Source organism: Crocodylus porosus, unplaced genomic scaffold (assembly GCF_001723895.1).
Source record: "Crocodylus porosus isolate Cpor-Errol unplaced genomic scaffold, CroPor_comp1, whole genome shotgun sequence".
Classification (NCBI taxonomy): domain Eukaryota; kingdom Metazoa; phylum Chordata; order Crocodylia; family Crocodylidae; genus Crocodylus; species Crocodylus porosus.
In genome coordinates this window covers 66,883,990-66,911,367 of record NW_017728906.1, presented here as the reverse complement: position 1 = coordinate 66,911,367, position 27,378 = coordinate 66,883,990, and the positions used below count along the sequence as shown (strand labels likewise).

Here is a 27,378-nt window from a genome sequence, read left to right as displayed (position 1 = left end):
CAAAGAAAGCATTATTGAGGAGAAGAGCAAATTATTAGGAAAAGAACATTCACTCTTCCTTTGGTAAAACCAACTGGGGGTCTCTCTCAAGCCTTAAAAATTGGCAAAGCAATATGTGGAAAACGAATGCATGATACAAGACAACACTTTCTGCTCAAGAGAAGTGACCTTCAGTTTTGTCTGTGTGATCTCAAAGCACACAGATGAAAATAAACGGAGTGCTTATAAATTAAAAAATGCCATTGATAAGGCAGCCCATAAATTGAAAAATAGAAATCCATTTGGCTAAGTAACACCTTCAGATCTGGCTAGTTTTAAAACATACTGCATTTAAGACTTACTGGTACTACCAATACCTAGTGTCAGTCATATTGTCGTCATATCCCTTAATTAAACCCAGGAAGCAAAAGCAAAAAGCAGGAAGCATGCTAGAAGAATAAAAAGGTATTTTGTATTTTTTACTGTCAAAGGTTCATACTCACATTCTCAAAATCCAACTCTAGGACATTCCTTTGACTAAAGATTACGCTTCTAGGAAAAGTCCGATTATTTGTATGAACTGGAAACAAAATTATATGAACCATTTCATAATTTAGTTATAAAAAATGAATAGAGCTGAAAAAACTGGCAGAGAATATTTATAAATTATTTTAAGGGATAAAATATATTTTAAAAACAAAAGAAAAAAGAGAGATTATTTATCAAACTAAAATTGAGATTTCCTTTTAGAAGGAACAATGAGTTCCAAGCTGAACTCTTAGACAGCACGTTTTTGTTTCAATCTTTATGGATAGTACAGATGTACATTGTTCTTTCCCTAAAGATTACAATGATAGAGCCATAGAGCTGGATACTGAACTGAGCATGCCAATAAAAAAAGAACTTAATGTTAATCAAGTTACATTCACACACACACACACACACACACACACACACACGCACGCGCTTGCTCTACAGACGCTAATAAAGGTAATTCAGTTGCATCTACCAGATTCCCACTGAGTGCTTTGCCTGATGATCCATTTGCTTGCAGGACTGGGAAATGTAAATTGGAAACAAACATGGCTTTAACTGCGTTATAATGGTAATGGCAATCTATACCAATTCATTACTTCACAGTGATGGCATTAAGTTTGCTAAGCATCCTCTATTTAGTGTGCATCTCATACAATTGGGCAAAGCATAAACCATTAGGATACTTCTTAATGGAATTACCAATGCAACAGAAACAGTCTGCTTCTCTCAGCATAGAGGATGAAATGAATAATAAACCATTTGAAGTTAGAGAGGCAGCTGGTGAATATATATATCATAGTTTCTTGTCTCTCAAATTCCACAAGAAGATGAGCAAATTTATATCTAAATAAAGCAGATTTATTTTTAACATCCTTTCCTAGTAATGAATGAGTTTTGGAATAGACACATCTACAAAGCATTTGGGAATAATTTGCATGCAACAACAACAGAAAGCTCTCTCACCACTTTAGCAATATAAAACTCTGCTGTAGAGATCTGTTATCAAATGTCCCATCATCCTTAAAACACTGCTGAGATGAAATGTCACTTCACTAAATGCATACAAGATTCAATTATATGGAAACCAGACTGGAAAACTCAGTCAAAACTAGAACTGAAATCCATTCAGTAAGGCTTCATATCCCACAGAATAACTACAGACAGCTTGGTGTGTGGTTTAACATAAAGGGACAGAGAGAAGAACAGGAAATGCAGAAGAGTGCTATGGGAGGAAATATAACCACTATGGTGTGCATCTTATCACAGAAGTTCAAACCTAAAGCAAGGTTCAGAATGACAGATATTGCAGGGTGATAACCAGATGGGACCTTTTAGTTTGGGGAAATTTTCTGTATACAACTTATTGATTTGCTGTCATACTGGGGACACTGTGCATCCATCAGGCTGCAAATATCAGTCTGAATGGAGGATTATTGGTCTCCTTTAACTTTTGCCTCCATGTTGTGATACAACATGCAAAGGGGTAACATGCCAGATTCTTGCACCTAGCCTAGGGTGAACATAATCTAAATCAAATGGAACAGCCTTGGACAAAGATTCTACAGCCTGGGTCAAACACATTTTTCTAGTCCAACTGGAGGAGTGAGGATTATAAAGTAATAGATTAGCTGGTGAAGGCCTGATCACGTGACAAGTCTCATCCAAGGAGCACTTAACCAAGTGGGCAAGAAGTAATAAAAGGAAGTCTTACCAATCATGCATGAGAGACACCAGGGGCAGATCAGATGTTTAACCACAGGAGTGAGAGCTCTTGACCATGGGGCATAAGCCCCAAATTGATGAGATGAGTGGGGGAAGGGACACCTTAGAGGATCAGGACAGGGAACTGACACATGGAGATGTGTGTAGGTGATCATTATGCCTACATCTGTGCATTTCTTCTGCTGGATAAAAGTAAAGAGATACTGGCTTTTGGAGTCCTTACAAAGTATGTGCATCTGTTTGCTTCAAGTAAGAGACATGAACAATGAAATAAAGTAGACAAGAGTGCTGCTCTGGGAAAGGGCATGCTTAAGCTATTGAAGAGTCTGGTGGTGGCTGTGGTTAGCATTAGTTCCAGGAGACTAAAAGCATATGGGCAGAGTCCCATTTTCAGAAAGGAGTAACTGATAGTGGGCCTGGTCCAGGCAGTGTGCTAGAGAAACCAAAGAAATAATGCTGCAGCCTACCCAAAGGAAAGCTTAACAGCACTGGGGCCAATGTTGTGGGATCCAAGATACAGCAGCCTGGAAGCATCTGGGTGGGAGAGCTCTACCCAGGTGGTGCTCTCCCCTGCCTTGGAGGTCTTTAAGAGGAGACTTGACAAACACCTGGCTGGGGCCATCTGACCCCAGCGCTCTTTCCTGCTCAGGGCAGGGGGTTGGATTTGATCTACAGAGGTCCCTTCCGATCCTAAAAAAAAAAAAATTCTATGAAATTCTAAGGCTGTGCCTCATGATCAGTGATGTGAAAAACTTGTTAGAAGAAACAATATAATCATCAAGTCCTTTTCATTCACAATTCCTATTTGAACAATTTGTTCAGGGATCCAGACACTGTGGTCTCCTTATGCTATCCTTCAGATTCTCCATTAGTTTTATTCCAATCCCTTAACCTGTCGCTGCTATAAGATTCATTTGTCCTGAAGGGTAAAATGTTTGACCTCCTTTACAGTCAACATCAGAGCTGCTCTAGAAGTCAAAAAGGCAAACAGTACTGAAGAATGATACAGCTGAACCACCCACACAAACCTTAGACCCACATGGGCCCAAGGACTAAAGGCAGCTCTCTAGGTAATTTCAGTAAACTAGGCAACCTGTGCTGTGAATCCCAGTTTGCCATAGGGTAGTAAACTCCTAGGAGGTTTCTTAAAAATCAGTCATAAAGTTAATACTTGTGATTACAGGTACTAAACAATGCTATGTAACTATGGCACATTAATGAACATGTAGACATGCCCACAGAGTCCCAGCAAATACCCACCAATTTGCCCTTGGCTACTGGGAAAACTGGGATACTTTAGTCTATGCATAAACAGCTCATTCCTAAAGCCCAACTTTAAACAAGCAAAAAAAAAAAAAAAAGAAAACACTGTAAATAGCTTATTTCTATGAAGGATACATGTTTTCGCTCGATCTGAGCCTTCAAGAGGCCATACTACACACATGTGCATTCAGTAAGTATAAAATCTTTTCACTGGAACTTATTTTTATATACTGCAACAATTTTTATCAAAGACCATCAGCTTTGCACAACAGTGTTTTGAAACAGTATGTTGCCAAATGTCCAAATCTTCATTTTCATATGACAACCTTAAAGAATGTACTCTACTTTGAGTCACTTGTGTCCACACCAATTGACCTAACCAGTATAGAGTTTGTCTATTCTGTTTTTAAAAAAAAATATTAATTTTACCTACACGTTGCCAGAAAAACCAAGAGCAGCATTTCAAAACCAGATATACGATTTCACAAAGCAATAAAAAAAAATTTCCTACCCAACTTCCTATACCTTGGGTTATACCAGGAAAACATGCAATTTCCATTAATACAAAGGACCACAGCCTCAGCTGGTCTCTGGAACCAAAGCATTTTGTATCAGCTGAGGATCTAGCTCAAGGAGTTTCATCATTGGCAGTTTGCTTATAAACCTCTGCAATATTTCTGATTCAGCACACCACAATTTACTACACCAATGAGAAGCAGTGAATGTTTATAAAATAAATATGAAACAGGCGAAGTTACTTGATAACTTTCTATTGGTGACTTCAGGCTGAACACTATGAGCAAGTGTAGTGTTTACAAGGTTTTTGCAAGTTATTAAGAGATGTAAAAAAAATCTGCTAAAGAAAAATTCTGCCAGTGTCTATATTTTGCATATGGATAATCCTATGAATCTTTCATCTCTAGATGCACTCCAACACAGCAGTGGAAAGAAATTTAAATATAAGCCAATACAGTATAAATACACATCACTGCATCTAGCTTTCAATGGCCATTTTGTTTAAAGCATCACTAGAACCTTTTGTGCGGCTCAGCAGAATAAAAACATTTTTTGTCCTCAGGCTGGTGAGCAGCAGTTGCCATGGAGGCAGGTTAATAACAGCCCAATGATTTGCCCCAAGCTGCCTGTGATCCTGGCTACAGATTTAAACACACTTTCTGAAAGAAGCCAGCTAAAACAAGGACTGAGATTATTCTCTAGGGAAATGAATGCTCTCTCACACACATACACACACACACACTGAATATTTTTTGCTAAGGGGCAAAAATAAAGAGAGAAAGAACAGGAACCAACTATTCTTTTTTAGTCTCTTGGAAACTTAGAGTCACAGGAAATTGGTAGAGGATGAACCTATACATTTAAAAAACCCACCAGTGATACTAATTGTTTATATATTTACCCTTTTTGAAATGCATTAAGCAATACGCCCAAAAGTGTTCATACTGCATGCATGTTGGATTAGCTATTACACCTCCATTAGAGCCAAATACTAGCTTAACTTGAACTTGTTTGCTACTGTAATTCTGGATTTAAAACAAACAAACAAAAAAAATCACTGCATATTTAATGGCAGGGTTTTTTGTTTTTAAAAATCAAAACTGTCAGCCCATAACTAATCCAGCTGATATAGGACTGGGTGAGATTACAAATCCCAGAACAGCAAGCAGAATAGGGGCAACATAGCCTCCTGTACATGTGCACAAAATGCACAGCAAACTCTCCCTATTTTAAGGGCCTTTTCCTTGAGGTTGGTTCTGCCATGCTCAGATACGGAGGTTCTGCCCATCAGACAAAGTAAAATAAAATGATGTGGGTAGGATAATGTTTGCTGTTCCGCTAGCCAACATCTCACCTTATCAGGGATCCTAGTTTTCTCTGATAAATAAAATGCCCTATTTCAGGATTTAAAAAAGTAACTCAAAATCCACATTTTTCCATGGTTAAAATGAAACAGAAAAAAGTGGATTTGGGGCAATTTTTTTAAATCCAGGAATTGGGGATTTTTTATTTATTTTTTTTAAATCAGAGAAAACCATGATCCCTGCTTATCATCTACAGTTCAATTTTCCTTCCAGATTAAAACAGTTTTAGCACAAGTTGGATCTAAAAAACTGTTTCTAGGGAACACTGAAGTGTCAAGAAGGAAACCAAGCCCAGGGAGTTGAGACCAACCTGAAACAGGGGAAAGAAAGCATCTGAGTTTCAGGGAAACTAGACTGCAGACTCCCCTTGTCATTTTTTCTTAATTTTGTTGCTTCCCACATCACACTCTTCATATAAAACTTTACATTACTCATGAAAAAGGAACATTTAGACCAGGGGTAGGCAACCCCCAGTAGAGGTTTCAGAGCAAGGCATGCAGAGGCATTTTGCTTGGCGCACGCACCTCGGGGTGGATGGCAGGGAAGTGGCCAGGGCCGCACTGCCACAACAAGGATCAGGAACCTCGTGGCTCCCCCACCGTCCACACCTGACACACCACCATCTTACAAGCAGAGGCTGCAGGTGTTTTTGCCATGCTGCAGAAAAGCGTTGCCAACCCCTGGATTAGGCACACTTCTCTCTCCCACTGCTGCTTTTAGTGCTGTTTTATTTATTTTTAATCACCCTGGCACACAACATGTCGATCCCAAACTCAGGAAGTTTCTGCCACATGGGCTCCTCTTTCACAGGCAAGGGAGCCACTTTTTCAGCAAAATAAGCTAAGCAGAAAAGGCATCAGGTCACACTTTAAACCCAGTCACCAAACATCCAAGAATGGTCCGGATAAACACGTGCAAAGTCCCTTATTTTTGTGTGAACTGGAAGACTCGGACCCTTTTCATTTGCTTATTTCCTTCAGTATCTAGGGATTTTCTGATGTGCCTGTTACATGAAGATGCAAAGTGCTGTGAGTGTCAGCCTCTATATATATTTTTTGCAAGAAAATGAAATCTGTTGGTGAAGATAAATATCACCACTTCTCACTGTATAGTAAATGACCGAAAATTGCTGCTCTTGATGCCTTTATGCACTCCATGATTTAAAGTGTAGGAGACAAAAATGGGGAGCAGATAGTGGGAGGAAAAAATGAGGGGGGGGTTACATACTGGTAACGAGACAAAATAGAGTTTGACTCCTCTCCCACCTGGGCTCCAGCACACTCCTGCATTTGATAAATCTCCTCAGCAGAGGGTACGCTGGATCATTGTTCAAAGCAGCAGCCAAGGGACTGTGATAATGGGGATTGTGAGGAAAACTACTAACCGCAACAAAGATAAGTTTAATTCAGGGTGAAACCTTTCTCCTCTTATCTTTCCCCATTCAGGGCACAAAAATCTTAGAGTTATTTTTCAAAATTATTTGCAGGTCATTGTTCAAATCAATGATTCACTTTAAAGCTCAAGCTAAAACTAAAACCTAAGCTAAAACAATTACTCTTAAATTACAATACACGCACATATACTATAATATTGAGGGCAACAATTACCAGTAACCAGTAGGGGTGTGCAAGGTGGGCTGTATTCGATTCAGATTCAGTCCAATTCAGGGGACAGTGATTCAATTTGCTGATCTGGATCACCATCCCGATTCCATTTGGCCAAATCCGAATCTGAAGATTTGGTTCTGATTCAGAGAATCAGTGATTCAGCCATAGACACAGTTTCATACGTTTTTTCTACATACCTCAAGGTACCAGAGGCATGGCTTGTGAACACCCCCCCCAACACGCACAAACTCCAGCTCAGCAATTGGTGCCCTCCCAGACATCGGGTGCCCCCCCCAAACCCAGGAGGCACCAGTCACCAAGCCAGGGGGGTGGGAGGTGGGGTCCCCTACGTACTCTGCTGCAGACCTGGGAGTGCTTCTGGTACACTTCTGAGTCCACTGCCGAGCATGCTGGGGACCCCCCACACGCTCCCGTGGGATTCTGCATCTGCTCCACCATCTCAACGATCAAGAGCCTGGTACCTTCAGGTAGGTAGAATAAACGTATATAGCTGTGTCTGTCTGAATTGTCAAATCTCTCCAAATCAAATCAGAGGCTTCCCGATTCAATTTGGATTTGGAGATTCAGCCACCAAATCAGGCCAAATCTCCTCTGAATTGAATCAGCAACCGCAGCTTTGCATAGCCCTAGTAACCAGGCTAACTTAGGGCCTTGTTACACCTTATGCTTTGAGCCATGCAAATGTTGTTAGTGCTAGCTTGGAGTCACACCCTTAGTCTAGAAATCTTCTCTGACCATCCCTCACCTGGACAGCTGACTTCCCATTAGAGGCTTGGTGAGCAGAGGCAGGACTAGGAGCTGTACCTGCGAGTTGCCAATAAAAGGCTGGTGAGCTAGGACAGGCTTCTACCCTTGCTGTACTGATGGGAGGTTCTGGGATCCTGGAGGACTTCAACTTGGGCACACATCTGTGGGGAGCGGCCACACCTTAATGGAACAGGAGCTGGGTGGTGCAGATCAGAGTGGCGTAACTGCAGTGGCATAACTGAGCCACATAACGAGTGCTGAAAACCACGTAAGGTGTTAATGTGCAGACAATCCAGGGGTTAAGGGCTCCAACAACTGCCCCCAAATTATCATGCAACAAGGCCCTTAGTGAATTAAAAGGGGCTACTAAATGCTTGAAGAATTCACATCCAAAAGTCTTTGTAGGATTAGGAGCTACTACTGTATTGACAAAATTGGCTCAGACCCCTTTTCTGTTTTCAAAGAGCACTGGCTGTATGTTCTGTAATGTGCCCAGATATTTTAAGGATTGCCTTGCCAAACACTGTAATGACTATTTCCCTTTATGCATATGCTTATAAAAGCTACTTTTTCTGTCTTGGCAGGTGCTGCTTTCCAAGTTAGAGGATACTGATTTTTAAAAAAGTTGAAACAAATACCAATGCATGTTAAGGACAAATTGAACCAGAATAGATTTATTTGTATCACTTCCCAGAAGGAAAAGGAGTTGTAATCAATACTCCCTTAGCATACAATGTTCTCTGCAGACCGTGCTTGTAGATCAGTGGTCAGCAACCTTTTTTAAGCTGTGGACCCAAAACAACCCAGGTCAGGTCAGAGTAGACAGGCACACACTAGGGGCTGGTCACCACTGCTTCTGTCTGCAGGGGCATAGAGAAAGTGACTGCCCCTGAAGACCTGGATGACAGAGTGCTACAAAGTCCCACTTTTATGGGCTCTAGGTTGCTAACCCCCATCATAGGGCATAAGAATTACTGTACTGATTCAGGCTTGGAATTTAGCTTCCAGTTTCCAACAAGGACTTAATGCTTCAGATGAAAAGGGCAAGAATACTGCCCAAGGCAGACAGAGCTACTTGCCTTCCACATTAGATCACTTTCAAATTGTTTACAGAATGGCTTCAGCCCAGAAGCACCAGAGTTAATAATACCTTTCTGAAATTTATCACCATTAAACTGCTCTGAATCTTTCAATCTTGCTAAATTCTTACTCCAAATGAAATCCTGTGACAATGAGCTCTATAGTCTAATTACACAACATGTAATCACATAACAACATTCATATGGAAATAGTCAATGAAATTTCAAAATTCCTATGTAATGATAGGGAGAAGAAGAAGAATTCCTCTCTACCATTTTCTGTCTGGGATATAGTAGAGAGGATCTAGGAGCTCTCAGTAGTAGCTACTACCAAGTCAAAATATCACAATCTAACTAGATGCTAAATTTAAATGGGCTAGAAAACCAAAGCTTTTGTTAGTCTGTAAAAGCACTATGGGCACCTACACAAATAAGCAATTCCTACACAGTACAGAAAAAAAGTACACCCTGATGGTCATATAAAAAAGTTTAAGACTTTCTCTAAAATGTATGAGAAAAAAAATCCATGGGAAGCTGGGTTTTCTACATATCTTTAAAAATAAAACAATGACCCCTCTTGCTATAGCAACTAGGCTTGAGTCATTCATTACATTGAGCTAGTCAAGTCTAAAAACTGTAAAATAGATTTGACCAGAACAAGATTTTCCTTTTCCTCTAAGAGGAAGCATTAAATTGAAGAAAATACTAAAGATTAGAGAGCAATTTGTCATCATCAGATTTCATTTTAAAGATCCAATTTCTGATATAAAAGAATAAAGATCCTCTCTTGCAGAAATTACTAGGCAAAGCTGTGGCTTATGTTGCACTGGAGGTCAGACCAAATTATAGCAATGTTCTCTTTTCCAACCTTAAAAGAAACATACATTCATAGAAAAAAACCACACTCTTCGAATTTAAATCAATGATACATATCCAGTCTATTAAAATAATTCTTGAGGTGTTCTGAAGATACCTCATTTTAAAGCTGGATAACCTTTAAAATATGAAATACCAATTACAAGTTTATCACAGGCATCAATTGTAGGGTACTAAGGATACCTAAAAGTAAGCATTCAATTAGAGTGTGAAGAACACTGCCATCACGCGAGACACTAGAGCAAAAGCAGTGTCTTATCCCAGTTCTTTCAGCTTGACGTGAAGGTCAGAATGTCATTTCTTGTCAAAACACGACAGGAATCCATTTCAGTCTATGACAAGCAATGGAAAAGCAAGGGACTCTTGAACCAAGTCTAAACATAAGAAAAATGTATTCAAGCAGAATTTGCTTTGAACAAAATCACAAGTGGGATCTCAAGGATAGATATTTTCTACCTATTTCTCCATCAACATAAAATTTGGAAGGGGAGTGGGGGGAATCCTTAGACATTATTGAATCACTGCCATAATTTAAAAGGGGTTTCTTGTGCTAAAGCGGTCAAAGACATTTTGATACAGTTTTGAAATAATTCCTTTTGAACACAATTTATTTACCATGATTCTTATGCAACGTTTGCATACAGAGATGCTACTCGATATGCAGAATTAAGTCTGGGGAAAAGAAAAGAAAACAAAACATTCCACTGGCAAGATTTTTCAATGGCCTTGACTGAAACTATAACTTCCACTCCCAATAAGGTGAAGACAGACAACAACAAATTATAGCAATTTAAAACAAGGGAGGAAACTTGCTGTAGAACAGCTGAATCTACTGTGCCGGTTTCATCCGTTTGTTCTAACTTCTACTTACTAGCAGATAAACTGCAATTTAGCAGATAAACTGCAATTTACCACCTGCTTTACTTGGAATATATTGTGATTTAGCTTCACTTACATTTAATAGAAGACAGATGAAACAATAACAGATAAACTGATGCATGCTCATAAGGGCAATTTCCTCCCCCACTTAAAACAGTAGAGTTGTTTTGTTTGTCCATAGTGTCAGAGTCAGTGTTTCACATGAGGTCAGGCAAGGAAGTGCACACACACACACAAAAAACCCATCAACAGTTGTAATTATTTTATTTTGTTGAGGATATTTCTCCTTTTTCTCTTTGTTTTGGCCCCTCACCACCACCTACTCCTTCCAATACACTCCTCTTACCTACCTTTTGGAGATACTGCAACAGAGTTCAAAATGCAAGAATTACCCACAGCTTCAGAACATGCTGACATAGTTGAACCAAAAAATAGAGAGGGGACTAGGAGCCATATTTACAAAGTTATTTAGGTGCCTAAGAATGCAGACCTACACAGTGGGATACAAAAAGCCTTTAAGTGAACTAGGTACCTCACTGTCATTGATGGCTTCAGCATCTTTGTAAATCTCACCCTTAGTATATTCTTATATCTGCAAATCATCTGCTTTTTCAATTCTTCTCCTCCCAAAACATAACCCTTAAAATAAATAAATAAATAAATAAATTGGGTTTTCAAAGTTGAGAGTCTTGCCTGGAAAATTTGAGTTCTGAAACTTAGATCCACCAGTCTGGAATCATAACTCACCTTAAAGTTCATCAACTTGTAACATCCAATGGAAAAAAGGCTTTTGCCATATTGGACCTCATCCGCAGCTACTGACTGGTCCCCGAGTTTCTTCTCCCCTAGCTACAAGGAAGCAAACAAGAACAAAACCTCTTCCTCAGTAAGAAAAATCCAAAAAAAAAGAGAGAATTTTCAGACCACTGGGTCCAAGATTCAGAAGCCAAATCCTCTCTCTCACTACTAATCTGGATCTACAAAGAAATACCTTAAATACAGAATACAGGAAGAAAGAAAGAATGTGAACTGCCACCATGATGACCCTTTGGCCAACAATAGCATCAGAAGGTGAAGGGGTGAACAGATTTCCAGGGAGGTGTTTTGCAAAATTTCCCCCAGCTCTTGAGCAAGCCTACATCCTTATGAAACTGGTTTAAGTTCTGATGGGCTAGTGAATTTTTTCATGCTCTTATGCCTCCATTAAAAGTATGTATACAAACCATATAATATTATTTCGGGAAAGAAAAATATAGGATTGGAAATGTTACCATTAAGCAAAATCGGTATAAGAATTTCTACATGTGAATATGGGCACCTCTCTCTCACAGTCCCAAAGAAAGATGGCCAATAAAAGTAACGTGTAAATTATTTCTTATTTCTACTATTTCTTAATCTCGTGAAGGAAGCAAAACACCAAATTGGAAGCAAAAATTTGTTATCCTGATATTTCCTAATGCTGGCACTAAGGTAAAGAAGGAATGTCCACAGTGGGAAGTCCCCTTAGGAAGGAAGTTTCACATCAGTACATTTGGAAACATTCTAATAGATTCTGCAGTGCAGTCCATAACAAGGGACTTTTTGTTCTGATTAAATGGAAACTTTTTCTGCTGTCTGAAGGGAAGTAGCAGCCCAACATTTTAATTTGGCTAAATAATGAGCAAAGACATAGTTATCCTTGCAGAAGATGCATTCCATGTACTTGGGCTGCTGCCTGAAGAACTTCACATTTCTTTACCCCAGCTATGAGAAACTTTAACACATTAAATTGGCTTTGAGCATCTGGTTAACTGAAGTTATGCCCAGAACCTCTCAGTACCCCCAACTCTTCCTTTAACATCCACAGGATGGCCATAGTATTCTCAAGTTCAACACTATGTCTCTAAACTTCTTGATTCAACCAGCATCCATAAGCAGCCTACTGGTCCCATAGTTACCCAAGCCCAGAAGGATTACTCATTACTGCTCTTTCTCTCTATGGAGATTTCTAATGACAGCTACCAATCTGCAGGGATCCCGTCTCCTTATCTACCACTCAAGTAGTTGAGATAAATTTGCTGGGCATCTGGCACTTCCTTTAAAAAGTGTAAAGAACAATGGGTTGGTGGACAAGCTTCAGAAAAGATTCCCAAGTTAACAAATGATGTTATTCATCATTTGATCTGAAGAAACATCCAAATAATTTGCCACCAAGTCCAGCATACAAAACTTATTTACAACTGGATACTACTCTTGTAAAAAAGCAGAAAGTTCTCCATAACTGTCTTGTAACATGCTGTGGATTACCCATCATAGCTGATCAGGGGGTGGTAGGATCTAGGAATAATTACCTTGAGCCACTCCAGATCTAGCATGAGACAGCATTTGCCCACTGTCCAGCATAAATAGAGTCTCTTGAAATTCAACTATTGATATTCCAAATATCATATTTTCTCACATACAAACACACACCTCCCCCCCACCCCCAAAAAAAAATGCTGCTGGAAACTTCAGTTTGCATTATATGCAAGAAACATGGTAAGAACAGTTTCTGCTGCTTCTGGGCAAAAGTGAAAATAAAATCTCTATGGACTCGCATGGACCACAACAATAAGCAGATTTGGGTCCCTAACTGCTGCTATTTAGTTACTTACATGGAAAGTTCTTTTTTTCTCTTCACTCTGCCTTTCAAAAACAATGTGCATCATATATTATTTTTATCGGTGTGGTATGTAAAAAGGTATGGTAATTTAGAAGTACAGAAAATTGTTATCTTGCTCACAGCTGGAAGATTGTTGTAAAGAATGCTGGCTTGCCTTTGGAGTGGTCAACTTTCCACAAAAAAATATTTTTCCTAACCCCTGGCCAGTCCAACTTAAGTCTTTCGGTATCCGAGAAACTCTTCAAGACACAGGACTGCAACTCAGATACTCCAGTGACAGAACAGCTATATAAAGTAAATCGAAAATTTGGATCCTAGTGGAAGTGACAGTCTGAAAAAGTACAGAGTATTTTCAGCCTGTTGTTATATATAGAAAATTATGCTATGGCCTACCAGTAGGATACCAAATTCTCCCTAAAGTCCATCCTAGCTGTACAGAACAAACTTGGGTGAATGCTTACCAAAGAAGAAGTCTGACTATTTCAACAATATTTTTAATATGTTATTTGACAATTTAAAATGTGTCATCACTTGGTTTTTGTGCACAGACTAAGCCTATGATAGAAACAGGATTTTAAGATATCTGAAGTACCAGAGCCTCCTGGATAGAAGGGAAATGTAAGGGGCTAAGTAGAAATATTGCTGAATGTTACTTTATCATAACCTTTAAATTTCTGACCTGAAGTCAGATGTTTCTGGGCAATCCAGGCGTCAAGGAGATTTTAACAGATCAGCTCCACTCACTGACCATTACCACAAGGCAGAATGTCCCTATCTTACAGCAGATAGGCTTTTGGTTTCCAGTGTCCTCACAGGCCAAGATTTTCTGAAATGATTGGTGATTTTGCATGTTTTTATTTCTGGGTGTCCAACCTTAAATGCTTCAAAGCTATTCAATCACACTCACTCAAATTGGGGGGCAAGGGAGTGGGGGTTGGAAATCACCTTCCCTTCCCCCTGCCCCATTGCACACAGTTTAACCGTCTCAGTTTGGGTACTCAAAAATCAAGAATCACCAATCACTTCTACCAATGAAGACTCACCAATAACTTTCATTATATTTTTTCTGTAGCCTCTCCCTTAAAATATGACATGCAAATACACACACACGCACACACACAGAGTCTATCATCAGGTGGAACTGTGTCTGGGGAAGCAGTTGGGAAGTATAACACAAGGGTGTCAAATATAGGGCCTATAGGTGAGATCCAGCCCAGGGAGCCCTATTATCCTGTCTGCAGTACTGCCCCCGATTCTTGGGCTGGATCTATAAACAGCTTGTGTACAGTGAATGGGACCAATCAGGTACGTGCTAAGCCCAGCGCATGCAGTGCATGGGCTAAAACATGCTGCATGTGGTTCATGGGGCCAATGTGTCCTGCATGCTGCAGGCAGGGACAGTCCAGGGCACACACCGAATGCGGCACCTGTATCCAGCACACAGGGCCTGTCTAGCTGATGGTCTATGCATACAATCCTTTGATCACTGGTTTTGGATTTGTGGAGCTGCCTCCAAAGAAAGTACCACTCAAACTAACCTGCGGACAGTTTCAAAACAATTTTGGGCAGCACAGCGTAACAAAGACATCTAACATTGAAAGCTGCTGTATTTCAAAACACCAACAGGTTAAAATAGTTATTTCAAGCACTGAATGAGAGAGAGAGAGAGACACACACACTCCTAACAGACTAAGAGAGACAGAAAAAAAAATAAAATTTTAAATGATGTTATAGCTACTGCAAAGCATTAGGCTTGGGCTACTCTATTTGAACTCTCCGTTCAGACTTCACCCCAGCCCTTTATTTACCTTGATTCCCCAAAGGGCTAATATTGCCTCTCAATGCTGGCACATGATGGTACTGGTGTGGCCTTGAACTCTTGTACATCCAGTGGTACCTGCCAATTTCCATTTCTGGTCTGGTGATCACTGCCAATTTTAGGTGGTAAAAAGTCAGTGTCTCCAGCAAAAAAAAAAAAAAAAAGTTGTTCAGTACTCTTATTCATTTACTATTAAAATTAGTTGGAGAGGCCAAAAAGATAACCTGATATTTCATAACTGACGTATAAAACTCATCTGCATCAAATAAGAGAAAGAAAAATCAATGGGTTATGCTGACATGTGAATTAAGGAAAAGTGTTTAAAAAAAAAACCTCCATCCAGGTTTCTGAATTAGAAAACATTCATACGTGAATTTGAGTTCACATTTGCACTCTATTTTATTGCAGTTGCTGCTCATCAGGACTCACTTTTCACTCCACCCCCACCCCAATCTTCCACAAACCTCCTCTCCCCTTTTCTGGCAAGCAGCCATTCCCTAATAGATAGGGCAGAAAGGGAAATAAAATTGTGGGAAACTAAACATCTATTTTTAAAATACCTTAAACCCAACAGAGCATAATAATTATTACCAGATGTCTAGAGAGGTTCAAAAAATTACCCAACAATATACAGTTAACTTTTTAAACAGATAAGAAAAGGTGCAGTTTTGTCACATCTCATATTCAAGAGACTCAGGACCAAAGTTATTAATTTTCAATTAACTTAGAGACTTGCAACAAAAATGTGATCCATTACCCCCTCCCCACTTCATGAGAAAGTTCAGTAATGTTGCATCACTTTCAAATCATGTGTGATGATCTGTAATTCATTAGGAGAGAACTTCAAAGCTTAACTACTCCTGAGCACTATGAAAAGAGGCCACTAGCAAAGCAACATCAAACATTTAAATAATTTTTTTCCCCTGGCTCTGTTATGAATTGTAAGGCTGTCAGCACAAGATGGATCATTTCTTAAAATGCACTGGAAGTCCCCACTCTGTAGTAGCTAGATGAAAAAGTAACTGTCATCTCTGTCCAAAATAAATCTTATTTAGCAGCCTATCAGCAGGTGCATGAGGTAGACCAGGCCATTAAAACAAGCTTCTTTTAAACTAGGTCAGAAGCAGATTTCTGGGAAGAACAAAACTTCACATTTCTGGATTTATAACAATTATACTTTAAGGATATAATCGTCCTCTCACAGTGAGCTTTCACTGTTGTAATCCTATTTCATTGCAGTTCTTTTAGCATAAATCAGGAATAAGAGGAGAATTTTATCCCGAGTTTAGTGAGTATATCTAAGAAAAAAGTTGCACATGTACTGATTAATAAATCCAATAGTTTATTTCCCAAAAGACTTTGGGACTAATGAAAATTTAATGTCAATAGATTCTTTAATGAATATGTTGGGTTTCATTTTCCCTTGATCATGCTTTCCTCTTTACGAGTTATCCACAGGGAAAGCAGTCAACCACTTTCATACGACTCACACACTTTTTTATGAAAGAAATTACTTTTCGCAATCTATTTTTTTCCCCACTTTAGGAAGAAAAAAAGAGAAAAATTCACATCCTATATATTCAGTTGCCTTTTAAGTTCTTTCTAAACAAGTCTTCCAAAAGTAATTTGCTGCTTGTATAACCATGAGGGTTTAATTCAGTTAATTCTCCCTAAATTGAAATGGTGGGTTTTTAAAAACACTGCTTGGCATGTACACAAGTTGGGGGCCCAATCCTTACCTACCTTTTTGGCAGTGGCAGCGGGGGGGGGGGGAGGAGGGGAGAAGCTGCCAGTGGGCTGAGCAGGCCCTGAGCTGTGCAGGGTCCTGTCCCCCCCGGTGGCAACCCTCCCCACCCCCAACTGGCACCCAGCCCCAGCACCCTATGCACTGTTGCACTTTGTTAAATAGCAAACTAAAACACCTTAGAGGTGTTTTATCTTGCTATGTACCGAAGTAATTTAAAGCAAAGTACGTCATCAAACATGCAAACAGCAATGCCATTAAAGTGGTGCAAAAGGGCATTTAAGCCACTTTAAAGGCCAACTTTGTGGAGTGTACAAATGCCCGTTGTGTCTAAAGACAACTTCATCTCCTCCTACTGCTCATTCAGGCCAGGTATAGACATTACCCTTTTACCAGGATAAGCCTATACTCATAACAGAATAAAGGTTCAGCACACAAAATGGGTTGATATTCATGACAAAACAGAAATTCGACTGGCACACAGACTGGTTTAAAAGTGGCAGAACCCATTTTAAGATCTGCATCCCCCAAAGGACCAGCGTACATTCTGTTTGCTACCCATCTAAATAAACTATACCACTTACAGAAAACCGCGTAACTTAGATGGATTCCACCTCGGGCTTTTTGAGCATCTGTACCTAGCCTTGGTAGCAATCCTTTAATTTATATTATGAGCTCATAAATAAAGAAATTCACTATTTTTTGATATTACATTAACTGAGGGCAGAAGGAACTTAAAGACTACAATGTGTTTCTTTTACATTGGTTTTCCTCAAACATCATTGTTTGTGTCTTGTTTTCTTGAAGCTTCTTTGCTAACATTTATAAAAATCTTAAAACAACAGCAACAACTACTCTCCAAGAGACTCCTAATGATTTTGAAAAATAGCTAATATATTTACATTTCCATGGCACCAAAGAGTCTAAGTCATAGACCCCAGTACAATGATAGAAGAAAAAAATAGCATCACAGAAGAACTGAATTCCTTTTAAATACATACTAAAAATTGTTTTGGCTGCCAGAATACCAATACAAAGATAGATCTTTAAAAATACTGAAAGGATTTTATCCCATCATGCCTAAGATCAAAGCCCTCAGAGTCCTGGGTTTCACTTGTAACAGTTAATAATGCATTTAAAAAAAACAAAACAAAGCAAGCAGTTGCTAGTACTCATGATAGGGTAAGGCAGGCAAGATCATCAGCTTTTACTGGAGAAATATCAGACTTTGAAATGAAGAAAGGACTGTCCTTCAATTATCATTGTATTACATTTCATTTGTAATACTGATAATGTAAATTCATTTGATTTTTGAGGGGTGAGGGGAGGAGGAAACGCAGGATGACTAAAGACATTTTTGAAAGTGACATTTGTGGATTTTTTTTAAACAAGAATTTTCATTAAAAAGTCCACATGAGGAATTTCTTTTCCCTCTTCCTTACTCCCCTTGTTTAGTTGCATAGACAGTATTTTCCTGGAAAATACATGCCATTTAGCTACCAGCTTTGTTTTGTAATCTTTAGCAGCCCTATCTGTCATTCATTGAAGCCAAGAGAGCTCTTTCTACTGACTTCATTGTCCACTGGATCAGGCAATAAAAGCAGTTCTGCAGATTGAGTCGCAGGAGAAAAGGCCCACAGACTTTAGTGAGGGCATGAACTATCGGTGTGAAATATGGTAGAGCTAGGCCTTAACTAGCCAAATGATAACAATTTGCTATATTGAACAGTATTTTCTATTTTAAAAAGTATTTCACTTTACGTTAAGAGATGAAACATCACATTACAAATTGTACTTAGGTACTGCTTAGGTATGGGGATGAACAGCTATAGCTGAATATCCTTCTTTAAAAAGTTTATAAAAACCCATTTGTACATTTGTGTCTTATGTAGAGCACATGCAGGAATGATGATGAGTTCACTGCAGTTCAGTCATACAACATCAAGGTGTTTATGGAGGTCAAAGCTCACAATTTTGTTTATACCACAGCAAAAGAAGCCATGTCAGGCCATCTAATACAAATGCCTGGATTTAGATATTCCTCACACATATGCGCAATGAAGTGTCATTTATTCAGATATAAAACAGGCCAGAGCAATGCAAGGAAATTGAACAATTAACTTATTGTTTCCAAAGTAACTATATAATCTCCCTAAAGAAAATGCTAAAAATGCTGTCCTTTGGTTATTTTAAAACATGACAATTACCAGTAAATACTGTTCTGGGGAACATGACTAGTCAGGTGGCAAGAATAACAGCGGATGATGTAATGGGGTTTTTACCCATTTTTAATTACTTTGATTCCATGACTATATGGTATATGGGGCCATCTCTTGTCTACTGCGCATATGCAATGCCATCTGGTCATTCTTCCATTACAGCCTATCCTATTTCATACAGGATATAGTTTTACTCCCACTGTTTGATCATTTGGACTGGTATTGAGCATAATCTTTAAGATTTTTTCTTTTTAAATTTAGAAACCCAAACTATGTCATTAAAACTTAGGGCTGAATCCTAATGTTTTATGCTTATATAGCCCCTTCTATTTAAGCAGAAATGTTTTTCAGGAGATCCACCAGAAGCCAAGGAAAACTAGAGCCAGGTCAGCACCTTTGAAATACAGATCTGGAAGCCTAATGTTAAAGACCTTAGCTTTGAAAACTAATCAAGCTTGTACAGTAAGAAGATGAGTTCTTCAAAACAAGCTAAAAAGAGGACAAATGCGTTCCTCTTCAGAAATGCCTTAAAAATTTATACAATCAAAGGCTTCCTTCCAAATAAAGTTAACCTTAAAGTAGTCAATTGCGTGCTGTTTGGTTTTAAACTATACTCATTTTACAACTCATGATTTTAATTTTCTTAAAATATTTTTTTAAGTACTGACTGTAAAAGTGCAGGTTTTCCCATCTTAGAGTAAAGCACACTTACATATTGAGGTTTTCAATTTTGTAATATTTCTATCTACATCATAAAAAAGTTTGAACCATTTCACAGAGTCCTAAATATGCAATAGCCTGACTAAGTTCTCCTACTAAGGTACAATCAAAATTAATGTTTATATTTTTTCATCCACTCCTTAATACAGCATAGAAACTTGAACCTTATTATACATTAGCCTACTACTATGAATATATTCCTCAGTATTTGCTTTTTCCACTATACTTTCATGCCCAATTTACTACAGTCAGTCATTCACAGAAATTTTTGGCACCCTACAAATTAGTAGTAATATTTTTCTTTGTTAAATGAAAAAGCAAACCTCATGTCTCTTTTAATATATATCATGATCTATTTCCTTCACTACTGATGCAAAACAGCATTTCGTTTTGCCCATTTATTCCATCCCAGTGAATCTGCCTACCCAATCCTCACATTCTGATTTAATTTAATGGCTGCAAGATAAACCCTGTCATTTGTAATAATTTGTAAACCTTCATCTTTAAATACATCCAATCTGTCCTGCAGTTCTGTAAAATATCTGCTAAACATTTGCTGGGGCTTTGCTCATGGTGTTCTTCTCAGATAAGAGCTGCTGATATTCAGTATAAAGCAAGACTTATTTCTTATCTCCATTAAATGAGGACATTGTTCAGTTTCCAATTAAAAATGGGGGTAGCAGACATTCTGGTTTAGCTTCAGATAAACAACTTTCTGAGGAATACTGTAAATCTAACAGCTACATTTCATAACATTGTGTGAAATTAGGACGCCTTTATTTAAATAAAAATTTCAGGTTAGTTAAAGATATTAACAGAATTTGGAAAGAAGGAAAAACTTACTTTTCACCAATTTAATTCTCAAACATCCACTTGTTTTTAAATACTGTGGGGGCAAGGGGTAGATTCTCAGCTGGTGGCATAGGCACACTGGAATGACAGCTGTGTCTCTTCCCATGATAGTCATCGCAGAAGAAACACGTATGCAACCGAGTACCAGTGCTGAATACATGCAGCTCATACCTAGTTTACAGCATTCACATGTGTACTTATGCCCTGTCCAAAACTATTGTGCAGTATTACATAATGCTTTCTTATAGAGGAGAGTGAAGTAGGCTATATAATTTTTCCTGCCTACTTTTTACTACTCGTGTAAAAGCATTTCAAGATCCACATAAAAAAATTCTACAGAACCTTAAGTTAATCACTAAGAGTAAAAACAAACATTTCGACCACTGTAGTACGTATTTTGCAAGCTAACTACATTTGTTTCTTTCCCAGATGTGAGCTGTGTGCTTAATACACTTGAATACCTAAATAGAGGCAAATACTCAGGACCTTCCGTCTCTCAATATTTATGGTGTGTTAACACCACTTACAAGTCCTAATGTTAAAAAAGCAAAAGAAAAGAGCCCCCAACTTAAGACTTACTTTATTTCACTGGAGTTTGCAACTCATTTACACTGGGAATGTTTTAAATACTCTGGAGTAGATCTTCCTTTGGTGAATCTATAAGTTTACACTGACTGAAATACGGTTATGGCAATTTGCAAAGAAAGATCTGGTTTAAACACACACACACTTTCTTTGTAAAGAACTCAGACAGGACATTTTAAATATAAACTGCGGGAATTTAAGCAGCTCTAGTTAGAGCCCTCAAAGCAAACTGGCAAATTTTCAGAAAGGCTCAGCATCTGCTTCAGATACAAAAGCAAAGCAACAGGATTGTCAAGAGTGAGAACAATAGGGTCTCATCTGTGCAGCCCAATGGTACTCAGCTCTCATGTAAAAATCCTGCTATAGCTACCGAGTACCTAAAACACCTGCTGAGCTCTTCTGAAAAACCTGACCCACTTGAGAGTACTGATCACTTTTGAAAATCTGGCTCAAAAATCCCATGACCTTGAATGCTGTTCGTAATTCAGTACCTATACATAAGTGATTAAGCAAATGGATCTAGATTTGTATTATTGCATTGTTTAAGTGGAGATAACTACTTCTGTTTTTCATGTTTCATTGCTTTGTGAAGTATATCTTTCAGAAATACACGTTAATGTGCTGAATAGATATAAGGCCGATATCTGAGATTCCATTTGTCATTTCCAGAAATTATGAGGTAAGCCATAACAACAAGGATTTGTTTTTATTAAATAAATTTAAACAAAATGCATATGTAGCCTCAGGAAGCCAGGAAATAATTGTAAAAAAAATGAATGAATAAACAAACAAACCAACCAACCAGCAAACAAACATCGGGGTCCAAATCCATTTTCTTGATCCTTTTAGGAAAGCAAAGCATGCATTACTAATGACAAGCTATCAACATTAATGTAGGCGATTATTTTAATATACTGAACATTCTTTGCATATTATGGCTTTGATATTTATTTGTTCTTGTTATTTTGGTAAGGATAAAAGGAAATAATTTATCATTACCAGATGTGTGCATTATTTGTTATACAAAATAAACGGATATTTTGGTAAATGCTCTATATACATAAATATTTTAAGCCATCTGTTGTTTATGCCCGAAAATGGAAAACAACTGCACTTTTTAAAAATCATCCAAGAGGTTGTGGTGAGTTTTTAAATCAACGTATTTAACATGCATACTTAGCATGTTAATATGTAGTCAAAATCCTGAGTGAAACTGGTTCTTGTCTATGCATATTAAATAGGTTTCAAAATTTAAATCTCTCATCATTGTAACTTTTTTGTTAAATCCCTAAGGGATTATGTATTGTACTTTATCTAATGCCAAATTTTATTTTGCTAAAATTGAAGCTGGTCATGACTTACATGAACAGATGTGTAGGCACCAAAAAAACCCTACTTTAAACCAGGAAAACATTTCTAGTTATTATTTTAGAAGATCAGGAACCAGAAGTTTTCACTACATACGTAATTAAATGACTCTTTATATGGAATTGAAAAAGCTACCTTACTTTGTGATATAAAGCGGTAGTTTAATTATTAAAAATAGCTGATAATATACAAAAAAAAGTTTCTTCTGAAGAGACCCCATTATCATCTGGTTATTTCCACAAGGCCAGGACCAACAACTTAGTGAGATTATTTTAATGGCATTTTATTGTTAAGCAGAAATTCCTGCTGTCTGTACAATAGCCTGCTACACAAAAGGGAATAACTTAAAACAGCAAAAGCATAAACAGTTCTTCTGTAGCTGAATATATTTTGTGAAATACTGAACTTTAGCTCAACACATCACCTTGAACACTTGATCAAATCACTGCCCTACCACCCTCCCATTTTCTTAGGGAAGAATGGTCATCTTGTAACTTTTCCTCAACAGCTAGAAATTCTAGATGGTTAAATCCTAGGGTTTTGCACTATTCTCTTTATCACCGCCTAGACAAACCTCCACAGAAACAAAATGCTGTGGACAAAACTATGAAAAAGAACCAAAACAGTCTAAAATACGTATTAATGTGCTGAATAGGTATAGAAGCTGCATTACGGCTGTTAAGGATGTCATTTTAATTGTTACAGTAATCTGCATCTCCCACACTACGCTGCAAAAACCACAGTACTATGTAGCTGATCTCTCAGGGAAAATGTTTTGTTACCGTTTTTGCAGGACATGCACACATGTGTACATACATACATGTAGACACACACCCACACCGCACACTTGCTATAAATCAATTTACCAAAACTGATCAAAAGCTACAGCAACAAAAAAAGCTTCTTTTGCAAAAATAAATTTTTAGTGGGGTTAGAGAAGGTTCAGAGAGAGAATATACACAGAGGAAAAGATTGCTGCTCTATTAATTTGCTGTCAAGCCTTACAGGAAAAGATCCCTGAAAGCTAGAAGATGCAATAATGATTGTTTAAGAGCTGTTCTAAAAAGAGTGACTAAAATGGTCTAAACCTCTTTAAGCACCCGCAGTGAAAAGATTTAAACAGGCTATTGTCAGACCTCTGGGTACCTTTTTTCTCTTGGCTTTGTTCTGTATTTTCCTCCGCTGCAGTTTCCATGGCTGGCTTCATACCATCCACCAAAAATGCTTTCTCCCCCCTCCCCCCAGCAAACACTTTTTCTCTTTTCTTTCTCTCTTATTCCCTTCTGTCTTATTTACAGCTGCAGTGATTGAGTGGCTCTGTTCTTCACTACAGTAGATTACAGTCCTTTCCAAAATGCAAAAAGTCTTGTCAGCTTCAATTTCGCTCTGCTTACTGGTCCATAAAGATTTGTGCCAGGAAACACTCAGCCATACGTCACCAAGGACCCCAGTTATAAAATAGCCATTTTGTGTCCAATTGTGCCCCAACTTTATGTAGCTGGGATGGGAAGAATCAGCTAGCCACCCTTTCCCCTTCTGTGCTCTCTCTGCCTTTCTCTCCCTTTCTCCGAAGGCTCCCAAAGAATGTTAATCAATTCCCTCAGCGAAGAATAGATTTGTGACATCAGAAGAGGAGATGCATGTGAAAATGGAAGGAGCCCCCTCCTGTCGCATGACTCAGCTATGAAGCTAGACCCCCATACGCTGTCTCTAAGGAGAGTGCATGTCATCACACAATCACAAGGCTCTCTCATGGGATCCCTATTATGCGTCTCATTTTGATTTATTCCATATGCCCTCTGCTTTTGTAGAGGACATAAACAAAATGCGCCTGTTGCCTTCAGTTTATCTGCAGAGGTTAAGTAAGGTTTGACTTAGGCACTGCACAAGCCAAAGGAAAAACAAATGCGAGTGTGTGCGCGCGCGCGTGCACACACACACAGTTGCACATGTGCATGTATGTGGATAGAGTTCTTTATGGTAGAAGCAAAAGCAAAATAAACAAAAATACAAATGTAAAACATTTTAAATAAACACACAGTCTACCATTTTCAAATATGCACTTACCATTATGCATCTAAATCCACATTCAGGCATTTGTTTCCAGGACAACTATGGAGTATGTATGTGAAGTTAAGCACCTGCTTACTGGTAACTGTACACCCACTTCCAATGCTGAGTTTCTACCCTGCTTTCCTGAATGGTGCCCTGCCAATTAAGATAATGGATATCTGTCATTTAACAACATTTTTAAAATGTTGCTACTAGGCAAACTGGAAGAAGAGGGCTTATGTGGTGTTGCTTAAGTTGTTCACCGCCTTGCCAGGTATGTCCCATGGCATATAACCCATATCCTTTGAAAGCAAACCAGGGTGGTAGAGAGAGGAAAGGTCACAGGTGCAGTACAGTCCTTTTTATTTCAAACTACAGTTCCACAATTGGTCAATTCAGTCTGTCAGTTATGAGTATTCCTAGATAGCTCACTGACACTGAACTCTCACAAAGCAACGTCTGCAAGAAATGTTTTCTAACAGCTCTGGTTGGCCAGAAGACTAAGCTGCCTTTTGCAGATGATGACTTGGCTTCAGTATCACACACCTTCATAGCCTCCTACTTTTCTACAGGAATATTTTTACTCATGATAGGTAAAACCTGCTTCATATGCCACAACAGAATGTCCTTAAAACTTTCTAAACTTCATCTGTGCAGGAGCACTTTCCTTCCAGTAAGTCTGGGACAGCAAAACCATCTGACGAGACTAACTGCTGGCAGCACAAAGCACATTTCTTTAACCTCACCTTATATATACACATTAAAAGGATTGTTAATGCTGTTTATAGGGAAAAGAAACCCCCATGCTGCATATACAGTTGATCCCTCCCCAACCCAGAGCACAGGAAGCTAGTGCACACGAAGATCCAAAGTGCAGATACCAATACTGTAATATGCAAAAGCCTATTTATTTAGAAGTACATTTTTGACATATTGCCATGGTCTGCAGTGAGTTTATTCCAAAGACACTAAACAACATTACGCTTCCTCGTTTGCACTCATGTTTTGTTGGATGGGGTCAAGACTTTAAAGCATAATGTCTTATTAACATAAAAGCTGGTGGGTGGTAGAGATCATTCCTACACTTCCTCCTAGAACAGCCCCTCTCCTCACAAATAATGAAGAAGTGTGCAACACCCAAAGAAATCAGCAACTATGCAAGAACTTGAACCAAAGTCTAAAGAAGTCAATCTAACTATTTAAAAGCATTCATGCTAGCTGCTAAATCATCCCCTAAAACTTTAAGTGATGCATGACAGCGTGAAGATCTCTCCCACTCCTCTTTGCTTTCCACGCTGCTGAAAAGGGATGGGTTTTACGTTGCTAACTACCATCTTCAGTCATTTCTTAATCCTCCACCTCCTTCCCATCATTAGCAATTACTGACAATAGAATAAACTACATGTTGCTTCCTCCAGTGCTATTACACGTCACAGCTACTAGTAAATGTTTAGGTGCAGCCAGCAAAACCCCCAAACCTCCTCCTTTTTTTCCAATCCATCAGTTTTGCCAATTTCACAATGTACAGTCCTCTGGGGAGACATTAGGCTGCATGCAAAATGCTAGGTATCCCTAATGCTGCAGCAAAGAGCACTTATCTAGAGAGCCACAAACTGCTGTTAGAGCATGGGAGCTATTTCTTTTTCCCTCAAAACTGTTTTATAAAGCCTAATAAAAATTACACATAGATTGAAAGCTAGAGAACACAAGTTTCACAGGTTGGGTTGATTCAGATGCTCAGTAATGGAGCAATCAGTTAGTTATGGTCCTCAAGGTTAGAGTGACATTTCATTTACAGTGCAAAGTCTAATTAAAAAGTGAGAAGTCTGGGTATGATAGGAAAGGACTTTATTGCTGAGGGACAGCCCTAAGCCTACTGCAAATGCTGTGAAGCAAAGCAATGGAGTTAAATACATGAGCGTGCTGCAGAACAGACGCAGCTGAATCTGCAATGAGTGCAAAATGGTCTCACTTTACAAATTAGGTTAGAGATTTTTGACAATTATTGACAATTATTCTTGTGTCTAAGTGAAAAACGACAATTATATAAAGTTCAAAATTATATTAAAAATCTCATTCTGTTTACAAGTGTCCATTCCTTATGAACACTGACCATCTCAATTCAGGTTGCTGGCAATTTATTTTAAACTACTAAAGGATAAAGAGATCCATGAAGACTCACTATAACCTTTGCAAATTAATACAATGGCTTCAGAAGGCTACAACAAAAGGTGGTGCTTACACATTTGACATGGAAAATCTGAGACTATAACACCAGATTTGGGAGGCTAAATTCACAGCCTACCCCAAATACATGGTAACATATACTCATGTAGTTGATTGTAAAAGACAGCACATCATATGACTTCTTTAAAAAGACATGAAATATACCAAAAGGATGATCATGTATATACTCAACATAGGGTTTTATTTGGGGTTTCACTTGACATTGGAAATCATCCACAAAAAACACCACACTAAAATTTCACCTGAACCGTATTAATGTTTTTAGCACAAACGGTGCTACAGTGCAGGGCTGGCTGACAGGCAACCCCTGCACTGAAGTACTCTCATGTCTCAGCCAGCCACATCAGCATCTACACATGCACTGCACCACAGGTTTTTTCCATGTTGTTTTTTTTTTTTTTACACTCCTGGATATCTAGGGGTCAAGAAAAGCTATAGGGGGGAAAAAAAAAAAAAAAAAAAATGGAGCAACACATGCTTGGCCAGTGCACGCTGCTGAAAAGTTGAGCCAAACCTGCCTAGAGCCGCACTCCGCTGGCAG

At 38.5% G+C, this 27,378-nt stretch overlaps 1 protein-coding gene across 7 annotated transcripts in view; it reads right to left on the bottom strand.

Moving 5' to 3' along the window:
- The window catches only part of GPM6B (glycoprotein M6B), a 164,308-nt gene that overhangs the window by 19,803 nt on the left and 117,127 nt on the right, over positions 1–27,378 (bottom strand). Inside the window, exons 1-2 of one of the 7 annotated variants that reach the window (XM_019529307.1) lie at positions 23,685–24,175; positions 15,040–15,159 (exon numbers count right to left, since the gene is read on the bottom strand). The exons of 2 other annotated variants lie outside the window; for them this stretch is intronic. In XM_019529307.1, the coding sequence (XP_019384852.1) occupies positions 15,040–15,159; positions 23,685–23,745 (181 nt within the window). In that variant the 5' untranslated portion in view covers positions 23,746–24,175. Of the gene's footprint in view, positions 1–15,039; positions 15,160–23,684; positions 24,176–24,605; positions 24,631–27,378 lie in introns of those variants that run through there. 4 more of the 7 variants (XM_019529306.1, XM_019529301.1, XM_019529305.1 and 1 more) reach the window with 4 other exon arrangements.